This window comes from Gymnodraco acuticeps, unplaced genomic scaffold, assembly GCF_902827175.1.
Source record: "Gymnodraco acuticeps unplaced genomic scaffold, fGymAcu1.1, whole genome shotgun sequence".
In the NCBI taxonomy this organism is placed as follows: domain Eukaryota; kingdom Metazoa; phylum Chordata; class Actinopteri; order Perciformes; family Bathydraconidae; genus Gymnodraco; species Gymnodraco acuticeps.
The window spans coordinates 1-15,000 of NW_022990592.1; the positions used below are offsets into that span (position 1 = coordinate 1).

The 15,000-nt window shown below is 42.3% G+C and overlaps 1 protein-coding gene across 1 annotated transcript; it reads left to right on the forward strand.

Annotated features, from left to right (window-relative positions):
* The first annotated feature begins 2,465 nt into the window (after nucleotides 1–2,465).
* On the forward strand, nucleotides 2,466–12,139 carry si:dkey-190g6.2 (coenzyme Q-binding protein COQ10 homolog A, mitochondrial). The gene is made up of 5 exons (XM_034228814.1): nucleotides 2,466–3,177; nucleotides 4,573–4,716; nucleotides 5,103–5,295; nucleotides 7,738–7,839; nucleotides 10,587–12,139. The coding sequence occupies exons 1-5, from the start codon at nucleotides 3,038–3,040 to the stop codon at nucleotides 10,752–10,754; spliced, it is 747 nt and encodes a 248-aa protein (XP_034084705.1). The 5' UTR covers nucleotides 2,466–3,037; the 3' UTR covers nucleotides 10,755–12,139.
* The last annotated feature ends 2,861 nt before the right edge of the window (nucleotides 12,140–15,000 follow it).

Consider the following 15,000-nt stretch of genomic DNA (forward strand, 5'->3'; position numbering starts at 1 on the left):
GAAATGACCTCACTCCATCTCTGCCTCTCTTATCCCCCGTCGTGCATTAACTAACGGTTACGATCTTCTATTTAATATTTGATCAAAATGCAATCTTCTAGACGTCCTTAAAGCTAAGAGCAGGAAACTATCTTCTGGTTCAGGACTGCCTTCTGTCCCCAAAGTCCACATGGAGCAGCGTGCAGTCTCAAGCTGTATTCTGACAGAGAGGTGATTCTCACAGGAGGAAACTACAAACATGCGATGCTACAGTGTACACAGGAGTCAGGACGTCTGCAGCAGTGACATGCAACACACATTACTGCATCAGTAACATACATCATCATAAACACCGACTGGGATCATTTTACTGCAAGAGAAAACACACTTTGATTTAGGTTAGGGTTGAAATGCATGACTTCTACGTGTAGTGGTGCATGTACACAGTGTGTTAGAGGTTAAATACTTCCCAAATATGTGCATAATGGAGCCTATGCATGTTGACAAGCAGAGTGTGTGTGTGTGTGTGTGTGTGTGTGCAGATGACGAGCTGTGGGGTTTAGGGTCTGGGTTGTGGATGTACACTTTGAAAGGTATTCTGCTTAAGAACTGAGTAAAAACAACTGTTAATGAGAAACACCTGCTAAGTTACGTTGCATATAATTCACGTTGTGCTTTATACTTTAATACATACAATATTTCACTTTTTACTCCAATACATTTATCTTTAAAATGCCGTGATTTGCAGGTATGGATTTAAAATACAGAATACAAATCAAACGATAAATATTATGCATTATTTTAGGTTAAGCTACCCAGCAGTAAAGCAATTAATTTGCTTTGTAATGTCATGTATTGTAATAATCCCCACCTTTACCATGTGCAACCTTGACATTAATGCATTAACAATACATTTAATACAAACATGTTATATTTTTAAATCTGAAATGGGCACAATCAGTACTTTAACTAAAAGTGTATTTTAAAGCCTGATAATAACGTTTCATAACATACGGTTAATCTAAGCAGGTTACATTTCAGCTGCAGCATTTAACTCTTTAATGCAATGGTTAAATATGCTATTGTTCAGTTAATTAATGCATTTAGCAGGTTTGATGTAGCGTTAAGCAGCCGATTCTTGTTTTTCTCTCCAGGTAATAGACGGAGCCCTGACTGCGGCCTTGTCTTCTATACAGGCTGCAGCTGAGCCCCAGAACTGGGCCTCGACTAGAGCAGCAGATTATATCAGTTCATGTGACAAAAATCTAATTAAAGGGGGATGGTAACAGTGTGATTCCTATTTAATAAGCATGCACTACGAATAAGGTGAAAATGAAACTCGGTTCGTGTATTAGACGTTGTATGTTGAAGAGCAGGAGTGTTCCAGCAAATAGACTGCGCCACAAACACTGTTCCAGCAAGTAGCCTGCACCATAAACACAGCTCCAGCACAAACACTGTTTCCAGTTAACACCGTTATAGCAAACGCTGTTCCAGCAAATAGCCTGCGCCACAAACACTGCTCCAGGAAATAGCCTGTACCTGGTCTGCGATGTTTTGGACTCCCATCTCCCAAACTCAGCCGGGACGGAGCTCCTTCATGAGGAGGAAACCTGCAGGTTTTACCGGCGGAGCTACTGAGTCCGCGGATAGACTACACCCATGGCCGGCTGCGAACAGAAATGCGCTCCGATGTGTCAGTGTTGTTGTCGGTAGTCCGGTCTGTGGTCTGACGGATCTGAGGGTCCGCCTACAGGCGTGGCGGGGCCGGGGAGCTGAGCGGAAAGGCCGTCCCCTGTGGAGGGAGGAGGTACTGCAGTGTGGAGGGAGGAGGTACTGCAGTGTGGAGAGAGGAAGTACTGCAGTGCGGAGGGAGGAGGTACTGCAGGCGGACTGCCCCGTGTGGAGGGAGGAGGTACTGCAGGGGAACGGCCCCGTGTGGAGGGAGAAGGTACTGCAGCGTGGAGGGAGGAGGTACTGCAGTGTATTATTTATTTATTATTTATTTAATTAATTATTGTGTTATTATTGTATTGTTATTTCGTTATTTTATTGTTATTTTAATTTTTTTATTCCTTATTATTTTATTAGGTGAAACCGTGCACTTCATCCCTGAAGGGGGCGGTAAATGCACCATTAAGCTGGTTTGTTTGAACCACCATTAAAAGAAAATAAGAAGAAGCGGTTCCTCTCCAGTCCACAGTAGGCACTGTTTCCCCGCAGAGCTTCGGCGAACAAATGCCAGAAGAACAGTCTGTCGAAAAAATCAGGCAACTGTGAGATTATTACATTTCTAAGAGAAATTGATCAATTTAAAATAATCTATTCTAGAGGTTTAGTTCTTTTTTCTTTTCTTTCTTTTGTTTATTATTTTCTGCATAGTCTCTTGTCCACACTCCAGTCCAGTTGGTGGCGGTAATGCACCTACAAGTTCGTTTGCCAACCGCCAATAAACACCAAAGAAGAAGAAGACGAATAAGAAGAACAGTCTGTCCCACCGGCTCTAGTTTAATCAGAAGGTCGTTCTCGGCCGGGCGGTGTTTAACAACAACCGAAACCTCAAGAAATCACCCATTAATTCAACTTTATAGAGAACTATTTCTCCAATCGCGGAGGGATGTGCGCGTTGCCGTTTAAAAAAAGGGACAGACAAAGCGCGGCGGAAGGTCGCTTTTATTCGGGACTCGTTATGAAACAATGCTAACGGCGAGCTAACGTTAGCACCGCAACGGCTATAGAAGCGACGCATAGTTACGGTAACTAATAAATAACAGGTTATTCTGGTTGGTCGGGGTTAGTGGCTAACGTGGGAACTATTACACCGGAAGAAGCAGAGTGTTTGCACTCCGGGTTTTGTTGGACCGGTGTCAGAGGCTCTCAAACCCCGGATTCAGGTCTCAGCAGATCCTTCGCCCGGTCTCCAGTCCTCAGAACCTCGGTCTCTGGTCCTCTGAACCCCGGTCTCCGGGTGTTCTGAACCCCGGTCTCTGGTGATCAAGCCCCCGGTCTACAGTCCTCTGTTCCCCGGTCCCAGCAGCTCCTTCTCCCGGCTGGTTGGATGGCAGCCTCGGCAGGAGCCCGGAGGCTCCCCATGGGGGTGCGGACCTTCAGTGACTTCCTGCAGATCGCCTCGGTGGGCTCCCCCCGGTCAGTGCTCTCAGCAGGGGGGCCAAGAGGAGGCCTGAGACAGAGCATCAGGTAACTGAAGCCGGCCAAGGGTCACCTAAAGTCTGATCTGTGAGGGCTATCTTTGGACACACTCAACCAGTCATGTGAGGAAATGGTCAAAAGCTAGGGTGGAGAATTCTCTAAAGAAATAAGGAGACTGTCTTTAAATTAGTTGAATATCAATAGGGTGTTAACCATGGTGTTAACTGATCAGAAGTGGCGCCAGCAGTGACAGACTTGACAAAGACTGGATTCGTGGACTTGCTCTAAAACGTGGACGTGTCTCTCTGATTGCACTGTACAATCTCTTGTAGATTTCTTGCCCGTATACTCAGATCTTGTACTTGAGTAAAAGTAGAAGTACCAGAGTGTAGGTAAACGTCCTGCATTGAAAATGTTCCTCAAGTAAAAGTAGAAAAGTATTATCATCAAAATATAATTAAAGTATCAAAAGTCAAAGTACTCGTTTTGCAGAATGGCCCATTTAAACACCATACATTTCAAGTTAGGGTTTACTTGAATGACTGCTGGGTAGCTTAACCTTTAATAAAATAGGATTATGTAATGTATGTATTTTGTATACAGAACCTAGATCTGCAAAGTAACTAAATATGTAAAATAAATGTAGTGAAAGTACAAGTACCTTAATATCTTTACTGAAGTACAGTAGTACAGCAGCCGGTCATGGAAAAGGGTCACCTTCATTCTGCATGTAAACACTGCGATGTCTGAGGGCTATCTTGGGATCTCACATGCTAATCTAATGATGTGGATGAAATGCTAAATAGCTACCGTAAAGAGATCACTGTCTAAGACATGAGAAGGAAACTCTGAGGGTGTAGGGTTCAGGAATTAAAATACAAACGGTGGTACATCTCAACATTGACCTGGGGAAATGTACACTAATGAGAGCGAGGCCTGCGCTGAGTTATTGGTCTAAATGCCGGAAAATAGAGGAAAACGTCCATAGAAATACAATCATGAAACATATGGGAGACGTGTGAAATGGGACCCCTTACCTAAAAAACACCCCACACTGAGCAAACCCCTCAGAGTTAAAGCGCTAACTGGCTTTAATGTCTTATTTCCCCAGTCCACTGCGTCGCATATTAGAGACAGACTTTAGCATCACATCACTTTATTCATTTAGAAAACAACACAGAAATACCTCGTGACTGCGCCTGTGGATTTACTGTAGAAATGGAAAGGTAAAGTAAACACAGGATCCTGCTCTCGTGATTTAGTCAGGGGACAAAGCTTTCACCGTTCATAAGAGAACTCAGAAACCTCCAGCACACACACACACACACCTTGCTATGATTGTCCTCTGCCTTCAGTCTCTGGAAGCTGTGTGTTGTTGTTGTTGTCGCAGAGACTCCCTCTTTCCAGAGTGAATCTAACGGGACGTTTCCTCTCACCTTTCAGACACCTGTCGTCATGCGGCATTCTGATGACCAGAACTCCCAGAATGCTTTGCTTTCAGGACACGGTGACGACGGTTCCTCCGAGCAGAAACTTCCTCAGCTTCACCAACAAGAGGAAGGAGTACTCAGAGCGCAGGATACTCGGGTAATTCATCCACAACGACATTATTACTCGTTTAAATTGAGGGGTATTGATTACTATGTTAGTCCTTTCTTTACATTCTTATTTTTAAATCTTTATTTATTTTATTATTGTATTATTTATTTGTTATTTTGTTATTGTTTTATATATTTTATTCTTATTTAGTTATTATTCTTATTTTTTTATTATATCATTTATTTATTTTATTTATTGTTTTTTTAAATATTTTTTAATCCCTTATTATTCTTATTTTATTTATATATTAACATTTGTAATTCTTGTTTTATTCCATCCTTTGTTTATTGACTTCTGTTGTTTATATTTTTGTGTATCTAAAGCCCTATATAAATAAAGTTATATATATTTGAATCCTATTGTGCACGCCTCAGCTTCTCGATGCAGGAGATGTACGACGTGGTGGCCAACGTGGACGACTACAAACACTTCGTCCCGTGGTGCAAGAAGTCCACGACCGTCATGAAGAGAGCGGGGCACGCCAAGGCTCAGCTGGAGGTGGGCTTCCCCCCCATGGTGGAGCGCTACACCTCCATGATCACCAACGTGAGGCCGCACCTGGTCAAGGTGAGTCCTGCGGAACAGCACAGCTGCTGCTTCAAGGTTCAAGGCTTTCATCGTCATGTGTGCAGAGCTACAGTGTGGTTATGACCATGAAGTTCTGAGGTCACAGGCTCCTCCTCCAACAGAGCAACACAGATACAATAGTGAAAGTAAATACAATAGAAATAGTGCAAGAATAGTCAATATCAAAGAGAGACATGTGTATATAGAGTTAAAGAAACTTGATAAAATATATAAACACTAGGGATGCACCGATCTACAACGCGACGTCTCCCGCTCACCGAGCAAAACGTAAACATCGGAGCATTTTACCGATGTGCCAATGGTGGGAAAAGGTGTGTGTACACGGATGTATCGGTGCATCCCTAGTATTGGAAAGAACTGACATTGCGATACGAAAAAATACAGGAATTGAAGAAAAGACAGTTAAACCATCCTTTCTTGAACTTGAATGTTTTACAATTGGTATTTTTCTAACGATATTTAACCGGATGAAGGATTTTAGTCACGGACGTCTGGATCTTAAGTCATCAGAGCAACAAGCTGAGCTAGCTCGGTTGTCCTGCTGCGATCTGATCAAGACTGGTTGTGATTGGTGGTTTGCTGACAGAGCCGGCATGTCACTCACTCCAGTACCCTCACATGAGAGTTTTCCTTTTGTAGCGAGCAGCAAAAGTAACATGACGTGTTTGAGTTCATTTGCCTGCTTAATATCGCACGCCCTAAAACATTTTTCTAGATCTGATTCAATAAGTCGGCTAAACAATTGACAGAAAAATGATCTCTTTTCATATTCTTCAAATGCTGTTAACGGCCTCTCAGATACGGAGATCCGGCTTTCCTCGGTTTTATATCACATTAAAGAGAATATCTTTGACAGAAGTCATTTTAAAGACATCACCTTCAACTTTAGGGAAATTGTGACGGACATTTCTCACTATTTTCGGACCTTTTTATCGACCGAACAATTAAAACTAAAAATATCGCACGTCCTGCGCATAACGCGATTATCGTCACGACGCGATATATCGTGCAGCCCTAATCCAGAGTATGAACCATGTTACCGTTTGCTTTAATTGTATAGAAACAGTTTGATCCAAACCGGCCTAAATAACTGCATATTTGTGACCGGCTCTATCGAAATCAGTCGCATTGACCCGAAGACACATTTTGAGTTGTATACTGTTGGAAAGAGGATATTCCTAGCTCTCTAATGATATCAGGATTGATGTTCTACTCCAAATATTAAGCGAAATATGTCACATTTATATAATGACTTTCACAGTCATCATTTTGAGAAAAAGGCCTTCAAAGTTTCCTCTTCTCTGGAATCCAGCGATCTGATTGGTTATTAGCAAATGATCAAAGTACTACGGAGGGAAGATATTTTCGTTTGGATTACTGGTCTGGGGGAAGCTCGCGAGTGTGTGGTTGTGTAATTTTGCGTTTGTGTGTATTGCGTTTGTTTCCCGGGGAAAACACTCACGAGAAACACGGGTTGTTGTTGTGCCTGCTGTGACGTCAAGTTACTCCGTTCTCCGCTTGTAATTATGCCGAAGCTTCAAAGTTGTATTTATCATCTGAATTTGCGGAAACAAGTTTAATATTCTGAAAGCCAAGACTTTGTTTATTTGAAATCAGATGAAAACAAACTGTAACGGACCCTGCCGTGTTATCTATGATTACTCTACGCTTACATTCATAATGTCAGCCGGAGGGAGGGGGGGCGGCGCTGCGGAAGAGCAGATTGCCTGTCATCTTCCCTTTACAAGCTTAAAGAATGTATTTATCGTGGGAGTTTGGAAATAAAAGTTTCATATTCTGAAAGCCAAGACTTTGTTTGTTTAAAATCAAACAAAACACCCAAACCCAGAAAAAATAGTTTTTTACGCAAATCCACGTTTATTTTGAAATGAGCCGTTGCGACTTCCGACTGATTTCGATAGAGCGGGTCACATTTGTAAGAAGTCCTAACGCATGCTTCGTCAGGTCTGTCCGCAAAGACAGCCAGCGTCGATGTATCGCTGCGTCCCTAATTTGTTTTAGAATATTTGTATTGCACATTCTCACTTTAAGTTCTTAGGATTTTAAAAAGAAATTCTATTTATTTTTGTCTTTTTATTGAACATTTACTTTTTTGTCTCAAAAATATCTTTATTTAACTGTTAATATTTAATTTAAAGTATTTAATTTGACTATTTTATTGACGTTTTTATTGCACATTCTCACTTCTTTTGTTCTTTTTAAATATTTTACTAAATGTGTCTTTTTCCTGGATATTTGTAAAAAAAAAATATTCCACATTCTTGGTTTACTTTTTAATGTTTTTACACATATTTATATTGTTTATTTCATTCTAAAATAGAGCAGCTTTCACAAAACCCTAATTCCCCCTGGAATAAACAAAGACTAATTTCTGACCCTCCCCCCCTCTCTGTCCTCCAGGCGGTGTGCACAGACGGGAAGCTGTTCAATCATCTGGAGACCATCTGGCGCTTCAGCCCTGGTATCCCCGGATACCCCCGAACCTGCACCGTAGACTTTTCTGTGAGTAAACCCCCCAAGTGCTTTCTCAACGAGCGTTAGAGCAGGATCTCGACATTTCATTTGTATTTGTTCCGTTCATGGTATGCACAACTTCATGTTTAACAAATATTTACAAAACACGTCTCCATAAACACACCTTTGACCGGAAAGGAGCAGGGAGAAGAAAATAATCTTCTATGACCTGCCCCTTTCTAAAAACATAAACAGATGGTCTGTCCTTCATATGTTCTTATTCACAGCCACACATCACAGCATCGTAGGATAATAAGAGAAACACAAACACATACTAACAAAAATACTTAGTTCCCTCTTGACAGTTAACGGAAAGAAACAAAACAACAACACATGAGCCAAATCTCTCACCTCGGTAAAGTAGGTATAAATAATAATAATCATTGCATTTCATTTGAGATAAGATGGAGCTTCATGGGGAAAGTCAGGCGTTTGTAGCAGCAACGGTGTCAGAGTGAAACACAGGATTCAACCAGGGTACAAATAAAGACAAAGTAGAATAAAAATAATGATAAAGTAACTGTTGAAGCAAGATATCACAGAAAAATGAGCATCTGAATGAACATGTTAAATATATTTACATAAATGTGCACTTTTCCAAGTCCTCAGGCGCTTTGCATTACATATGATATATTTCAGACATGTTATACATCGATGTAATGCTCTCACATGCAGAGCACACAGTGACATGTGTTCTCTGCATTTAACCCATCCTAGAGTCTAGCCCCAGGAGTCTAGCCCCAGGAGTCTAGCCCCAGGAGTCTAGCCCCAGGAGTGGAGTACACCAGCTGGGCGTAAGCTGGGCGTAACTCTACGTCCGACGTAGAACCGAAGGTTAAGACCAAACTAAAGTTATGACTAGTGCACCACTTAGACTTAAGCCCTGTATGCGTTGCGCCCGGGTGTAACTTTTACGCCTAGTATGGAGCAGGCGTAAATCGGAAAGACAGACTAGTATCCATAGTAACGTAAAACAGGCAAGAAGGATATTAACGATGGCAGGGCGTCTTGTTTACATGTTTAACAATGAAAGGGCATTAAGAAGAGAAAGAGTAGTCCGTGATCGAACAAACCCGCTGGACATCTATTCAGACAGTGAACTGATAGAGGTTTCAGCAGACAAGCCCTTTTTGATTTAATCGAGGAGATCTCCCCTCAACTCCAGCACGGATCGGATCGAAACGCTGCGCTCTCCCCAACCTTGCAGGTGCTGATTGCGCTCAGATTCAGAATTGTTTTGTGTTCCGCTCTCAATTTGACGGTCTCCACCTCCACACGAACGATTTGTTTCTCCATCAGTTCCCGCTGTAGCTCTGACAAATCCCTCTTTCTCTTTCGGGTGTGGCCATTTGGAATTCCCCTTGAGTCATCGCTGACGCTGTGGGTGTGGGAATTCCCTCTTCTCTGCGGTTTTCTGAGTCTGTAAAATGGTAAAATGGCGTTGCTTGGCAACAATTACTGTTTCGTGTGTATTCACGTGGACGGGCATCTTAAGACCAGGCGCAGCTACGCCCGAGACTAGTCAGGCTTGGTGCACTCGGTGTAAATTCGAATCACTACGTCGGACGTAGCTAAGCCCGACGTTAGAGTTAAGCCCTACTTTTTTACGCCCAGCTGGTGCACTCCACTCCAGGAGTCTAGCCCCAGGAGTCTAGCACTAGGAGCAGTGGGCAGCTATTGCACAGCGCCCGGGGAGCAAGGGGGAAGGGGGGTGTCCGGTGCCTTGCTCCAGGGCACCACGGCAGGGCAGGAGGTGAACTGGGACCTCTCCAAGTAGTAGTCCACTCTCCATGTGGGGGACTTGAACCGGCTGAGCCCCTGCGGGATTGAACCGGTGTTCCTCTGATCTGAAGATCAACGCACTATCCCACTGTACCTCAGCTAGCTTAGCTTAGCGAGCCGCCTGTATTAGTGTAGCTTCGTATCCATCGCACAGATATCGATCTCCTCATGTTACAAACAAAAGAAGCAGGTAGATTCTGTTTATGTTAGTGTTGAGTGAACGGATCGGCAGTCTGAATGCAAAATAAAGATTTGCAAATAACGACGATTTGCAAATCTGCAAAAATAAATAAAATACAAATCTTTGAATACATCTAATTGTTTAAGTAGTTAATGAAAAGCAGTTTTAAATATATTTCCTACATCTCCTTCCATCAGGACTTTTATTTAGGGATCTCATCTCTACGTTTGTGGGTTGGCATATTTCTACAGATCTGCCCGGATACCATACGATACGATGACACTTTAGGCAAGACAAGTTTATTTGTAAAGCACCGTTCAACACAAGGTGCTTTACAAAAATGAAAGGCATTAAGAAACATTATAAAATGGCTCATTTCAAAGCAAAGATAATAAAACATGGGTAACAGGAACATGGATAAAAGTTACAGCGCCGTGTGAGATGTGAACAGTTCAATTAGAAGCAGCGGCAAACAGAAAAGTCTTCTTGCTGGATCTAAAAGCAGTCAGAGTTGCAGCGGACCTGCAGGTTGTTCCAGATGTTTGGAGCATAATGTCTGAACTTCTCATGTTTAGGTCTGACTCTGGGTCAGATCAGGTCTGACATGCGCCTTGCATCACAGTGTAGCATCAACACATATCAAGACACAATACATGAGCAACAAACATTGAACATGACAGCAGGATCACTGCATATGTCCCGCCTCCTCTCTCTCCTTGTAGTTGCTCTAAACACATTGTAATGACCCCCCCCCCTCTCTGTTCCGATGCAGATTTCCTTTGAGTTCCGCTCCCTGCTCCACTCTCAGCTCGCCACCATGTTCTTCGACGAGGTGGTGAAGCAGAACGTGGCGGCGTTCGAGCGCCGGGCGGGAACACTGTACGGCCCCGAGACGCGCATCCCCCGAGAGCTGATGTTCCACGAGGTGCACCAGACGTGATCAGAGCTGAACCCTTGTGACCTTTAACCCCACCTGCATGATGCTGCTTTAGAAGACTTACATCCAACTCCTGAAACCCCCGCCTCATTCAAATACTCTGATAAAGGGTCTCTTCAATCTGGATCAAACCATCTTTCTGTGTCTCAAGGGGGACGATTTCTTTTGTCCAATAATGAGAGGGCGCTGCAGCTAGCTTTGTAATGACCACTACTCGCGCTCCTGTTGGCTAGCGCTCAAACGCACTGTACGTGATGGGCTAAAGGGGCGGGACATTTCTTAAGCGGTTCACCAATCACAACAGAGCCGGCCAGCTAACCAATCGCAGCGGCTCTGGTTTCAGACAGAGGGTGAAAAGAGGTGCTGCAGTATGAGACCAATAAAGAGCTTTTGGAACATTAGAGCATGGAGACGTGTCCCAGGAGACACTGAGGGACTCTTTAAAGGTTGGAGTAACGGCTGCAGCGCTCTCTTTTTACAACGTGTCCCCGTCAGTCACAGACTAAAGGAAGCGTCCCTTTAACTGCGTCTCTACCTCCACTGGAAGGACTCTCTATTTATCAGCGGGGTCACAGTTACAGCTGTCGTTGCGTCGTCATGTGACCGACAGCTCTCGTTTTAAAACTCTGAACAAAAAACCCGTTTAATTTGCTCTCATTTTACCGAGACCCTGTGATATCAGGCTGCAACGACACATCAGTCATAGGTCATCGATCGTGTGTGAGAAAATGTTAAGAAGTGCCTGCTTTAAGTGGCCAAAACCCCCAAAATAAGCCAAAGATTTAACCAGCAGAAAAGGACCTTAAAGATGAGCACGTTTGCTCCTCGGTGTTTCCACGTTTATCTGCTGCTTAAATCTGCCTTTAATTGAATTATCTAAATCTATTCATTTTAGTTAATCTGATGCAAAAACAACAACTCCTTTCATTTATTTATCAGCGGTCGTTTGCATATTCGGACAGTTTTAAATTAGAAGAAGGGAAATGAAACTTCTAATTAAGTTGAATGTATTTTATTCTGGCTTCTTCTTGATGCTGTGAGGAATTATATTTTTTGGTCTCTTGAGACATTACCAGATTTAATAAGGCTTTATTTCACAGCCCAGCGCACAGATTTAGAAAATATATACAAATCCACTGATATTTAACGCCTGCTTGTTTGCCGCGAAACACAACCGCCTGCTCGTGGGATAGAAGAATGAAAAAAAGGCAATTATTACCAAAATGATCACGAATAACTGTATTTACTGAAAAACCTGGACATATTATTGATAATCACATTAAATAATAATCACTGCCTAGAAAAACTATAAATATGTTGTATTTATCTCGTTCTTTGTGTGTACTGTGTGATAAAGTGCTGGGCTGTGGAATAAAACATATCTCATGTCTGGTTTCCTGTTTCCTTTCTGCTGTTTTATTTTATTTACCGGCTTTATGAATCAGTATCTCGACGAGGCGGACCATGCATTGATCGGGAAATACATATATATTTAATTTGGGGGATTTACGTTTCGTATATTCTATTTAAAATGCTTCATAAAAGATTGTCTTCAGCTTCACAAACTGAAGACAAGAATATCTCCTGCATCAAAACTCACACAGACAAGTTTCAGGGATGGACAAATGGCGGCCCCCACCTCCTCTTTTTGCGGCCCTCAGATTAATATATAAACAACGTAATTAATAAAAAAAAAAATCATTATTATGTTTTACTTGTAGTACTGATACCGTCCACTAGACTCCTAGTTACGTCGCGAGCTGCGTACATGATTTCAAATACCGCGAAATAATCTGTGACGCATTTGTGTGCATTGTGTTTGTTTCCCGGGGAAACCCTCACAAGAAACACCGACTGTTGTTATGCCTGCTGTGACGTTAAGTTGCCTCTTGTAATTATGCCTTTACAAGCTTACAAGTTGTTTTTATCATCTGAATTTGGCGAAACAAGTTTAATATTCTTAAAACCAAGACTTTGTTTATTTGAAATCAGATGAAAACAAACTGTCACGGACCCTGCCGTGTTATCTATGATTACTACGCTTTTCATTCATAATTTCAGTGGGAGGGAGGGGGAGCTGCGCTGAGGAACAGCAGAGTGCGGGCTGACAGGTGTCTGTGTGGACATTCCCCTTATGGGGAATGCAGAGACTGGCTGCAAGTGTTTTAGGTTCAAGTTAGACAACTAATGTCTGGGTTAGTGTTCATGACTTCATGTGTATGTCATCTAATGGTTCATCTCAATACACACACATTTTCCGTGCTTTCCAATAGTTTAAAATAGTTTTATTCCACTGTTCAATACAAACATGCACTTGTAAAAATGAAATAAAATTCCTGTGAACTAATATTTGTTTAGTGAGCTTATTAGAGGATGTTCCCATTTTGTGGGGATGTTCCCTTTGATTGTAAAATGTCAATGAAGATGTCAGACTTAGTATATTTGTTAATTCTATAAACACATGGAATTTTTGTGTGTGTGTTCCAAGTGAATCTGCGGCCCCCTGGTGGCCAGCACATCAATGATGTGGCCCCCACCACCATCAAAGTTGCCCATCCCTGATTTAGATGCTCGTGATCTGTCAACGGAGGGGGGGGGGGGGGGGGGGCTCGTGAATTGCTGTTACGGAAAGAGAGGGTTTAGGTTGCCATAAGGCTGTTGACGGTGTTATTATGCATCCAGAGGCAGAGAAGGTGTTGGTGCTGCCGGATATGGAAGCCCCTCTTTAGTTTTTCACCTGCTGGGCCCAGAGTAAAATGCTTTTGTGAGCACACACTAGAGGGGATCAGCCAACACCAGTGTATCTGGCAGGAGAAATACCTGCTCTGCTGAACATGTAGGGAACAGTGCAGATCTTCCTATTGACACCAGGATTAACCTAGTCTAAAATAAGGAACATTGATAGTGTGATATAGGCACAGATATAAGATCAATAATACACTTTATTTTAGGGCACCTTTCAAAACATTCAATGTCACTTTAAAATAAAATATGAGTGGCATTACAATACAAACATGTGTTGAGTAGGAAACCACAGAGGAACATTACATTCAAAGGAGCAATTAAAGCCAGTTTGGACACATTATCTTTTAGGCTTGATTGAAAATAACACATTGTCTGACATTATCATGTTATATCATTACTGTCCAGGGGCGGTTCTAGGGGGGGCAGTGCCCCCCTAAGACTGACCTGTGGCCCCCCTAACAATGAAAAGTTCTTTTTTTGTTTTTTTTAAAATGTATATTTTCTGGTACTCGGTTTGCCAAAAACCGCAGGATTTTGTTGCTGTAATGTGAGATTGTGCAGACACCCTTATGTAAAGTAGAGATGTAACTGTTCATTGCCCATATTTTTATATAAATATGGTGTTAGTGCAAACATTGCACTATAACTTAAGCTGAAGCTAACAGTAATAACTATAAGATCTATCTGAAATAAATAAGTGTACTGAAAGAAATACCAATAACTGTATTGCATTGTTTTCTTATGCGCAATTACTTCATACTGTCTAGTTCTCTTTTTCGTCCTGCATTTATTGAGCCCCCCTCAGAAAATAACCCCCAGTCAAATTGGTCTAGAACCGCCACTGTTACTGTCATATCATTGCTTACTATTCGTGGTTATCAAGTATCAGACACTTAAACAACAGAGAAGGTTTTAAGAAATAGGACTATACTGACAAATTACATCTTATCCTTTCACTGTCTGTTCTGTAGGAAGGAGGAACATAGCAGAGTGGGACTACACCATTGACTACACTTAAAAATGGAAGTTTGTTCCAATACGAAGATTGTGTCCTTAAAACGAGCTTCCTCGCAAGTGTATGCACATTATTTATTCCGCCATTTGCTGTTTAATCTGATGGGAAAATATATTATTCAAAAGAGAGAAAAAAGCTTAGAAAACTAGGCGAACGCTCAATACACGCGATGACGTCACCTGTGCGCGTCGCCGCGAACGGGAATCAATCAAGAGAAATGTCCAACGAGGCGTTCTGGGGCAGCTAGACTGGGCTTTTCTGTGTTAGAGTTGTACTCGCTACAGGGTGCACTCTGAGGGTTTGTGAAGCTACATAACACACAGGGGGACGGGTAATAACCTGAAAGCATGACATGATCGGACCTTTACATCTGACCGTGCATGTCATTCATAACCCCAGAGATGCTGCATCATGTAAAGAAAATCACCTTCTTTTTCTGTATTTCTTTCAGAGGTGTTTTTATTTTTCCGTAGGTTTTACGCAGATTAA

What these genes read in the sequence shown, in the direction of transcription:
- si:dkey-190g6.2 (XM_034228814.1), top strand. Translation starts at nt 3,038, where the DNA reads ATGGCAGCCTCGGCAGGAGCCCGGAGGCTCCCCATGGGGGTGCGGACC. An exon ending in TGAGGCCGCACCTGGTCAAG is followed by an intron (nt 5,296 to 7,737) that starts GTGAGTCCTGCG and finishes TCTGTCCTCCAG; the next exon opens with GCGGTGTGCACAGACGGGAA. An exon ending in CCTGCACCGTAGACTTTTCT is followed by an intron (nt 7,840 to 10,586) that starts GTGAGTAAACCC and finishes GTTCCGATGCAG; the next exon opens with ATTTCCTTTGAGTTCCGCTC.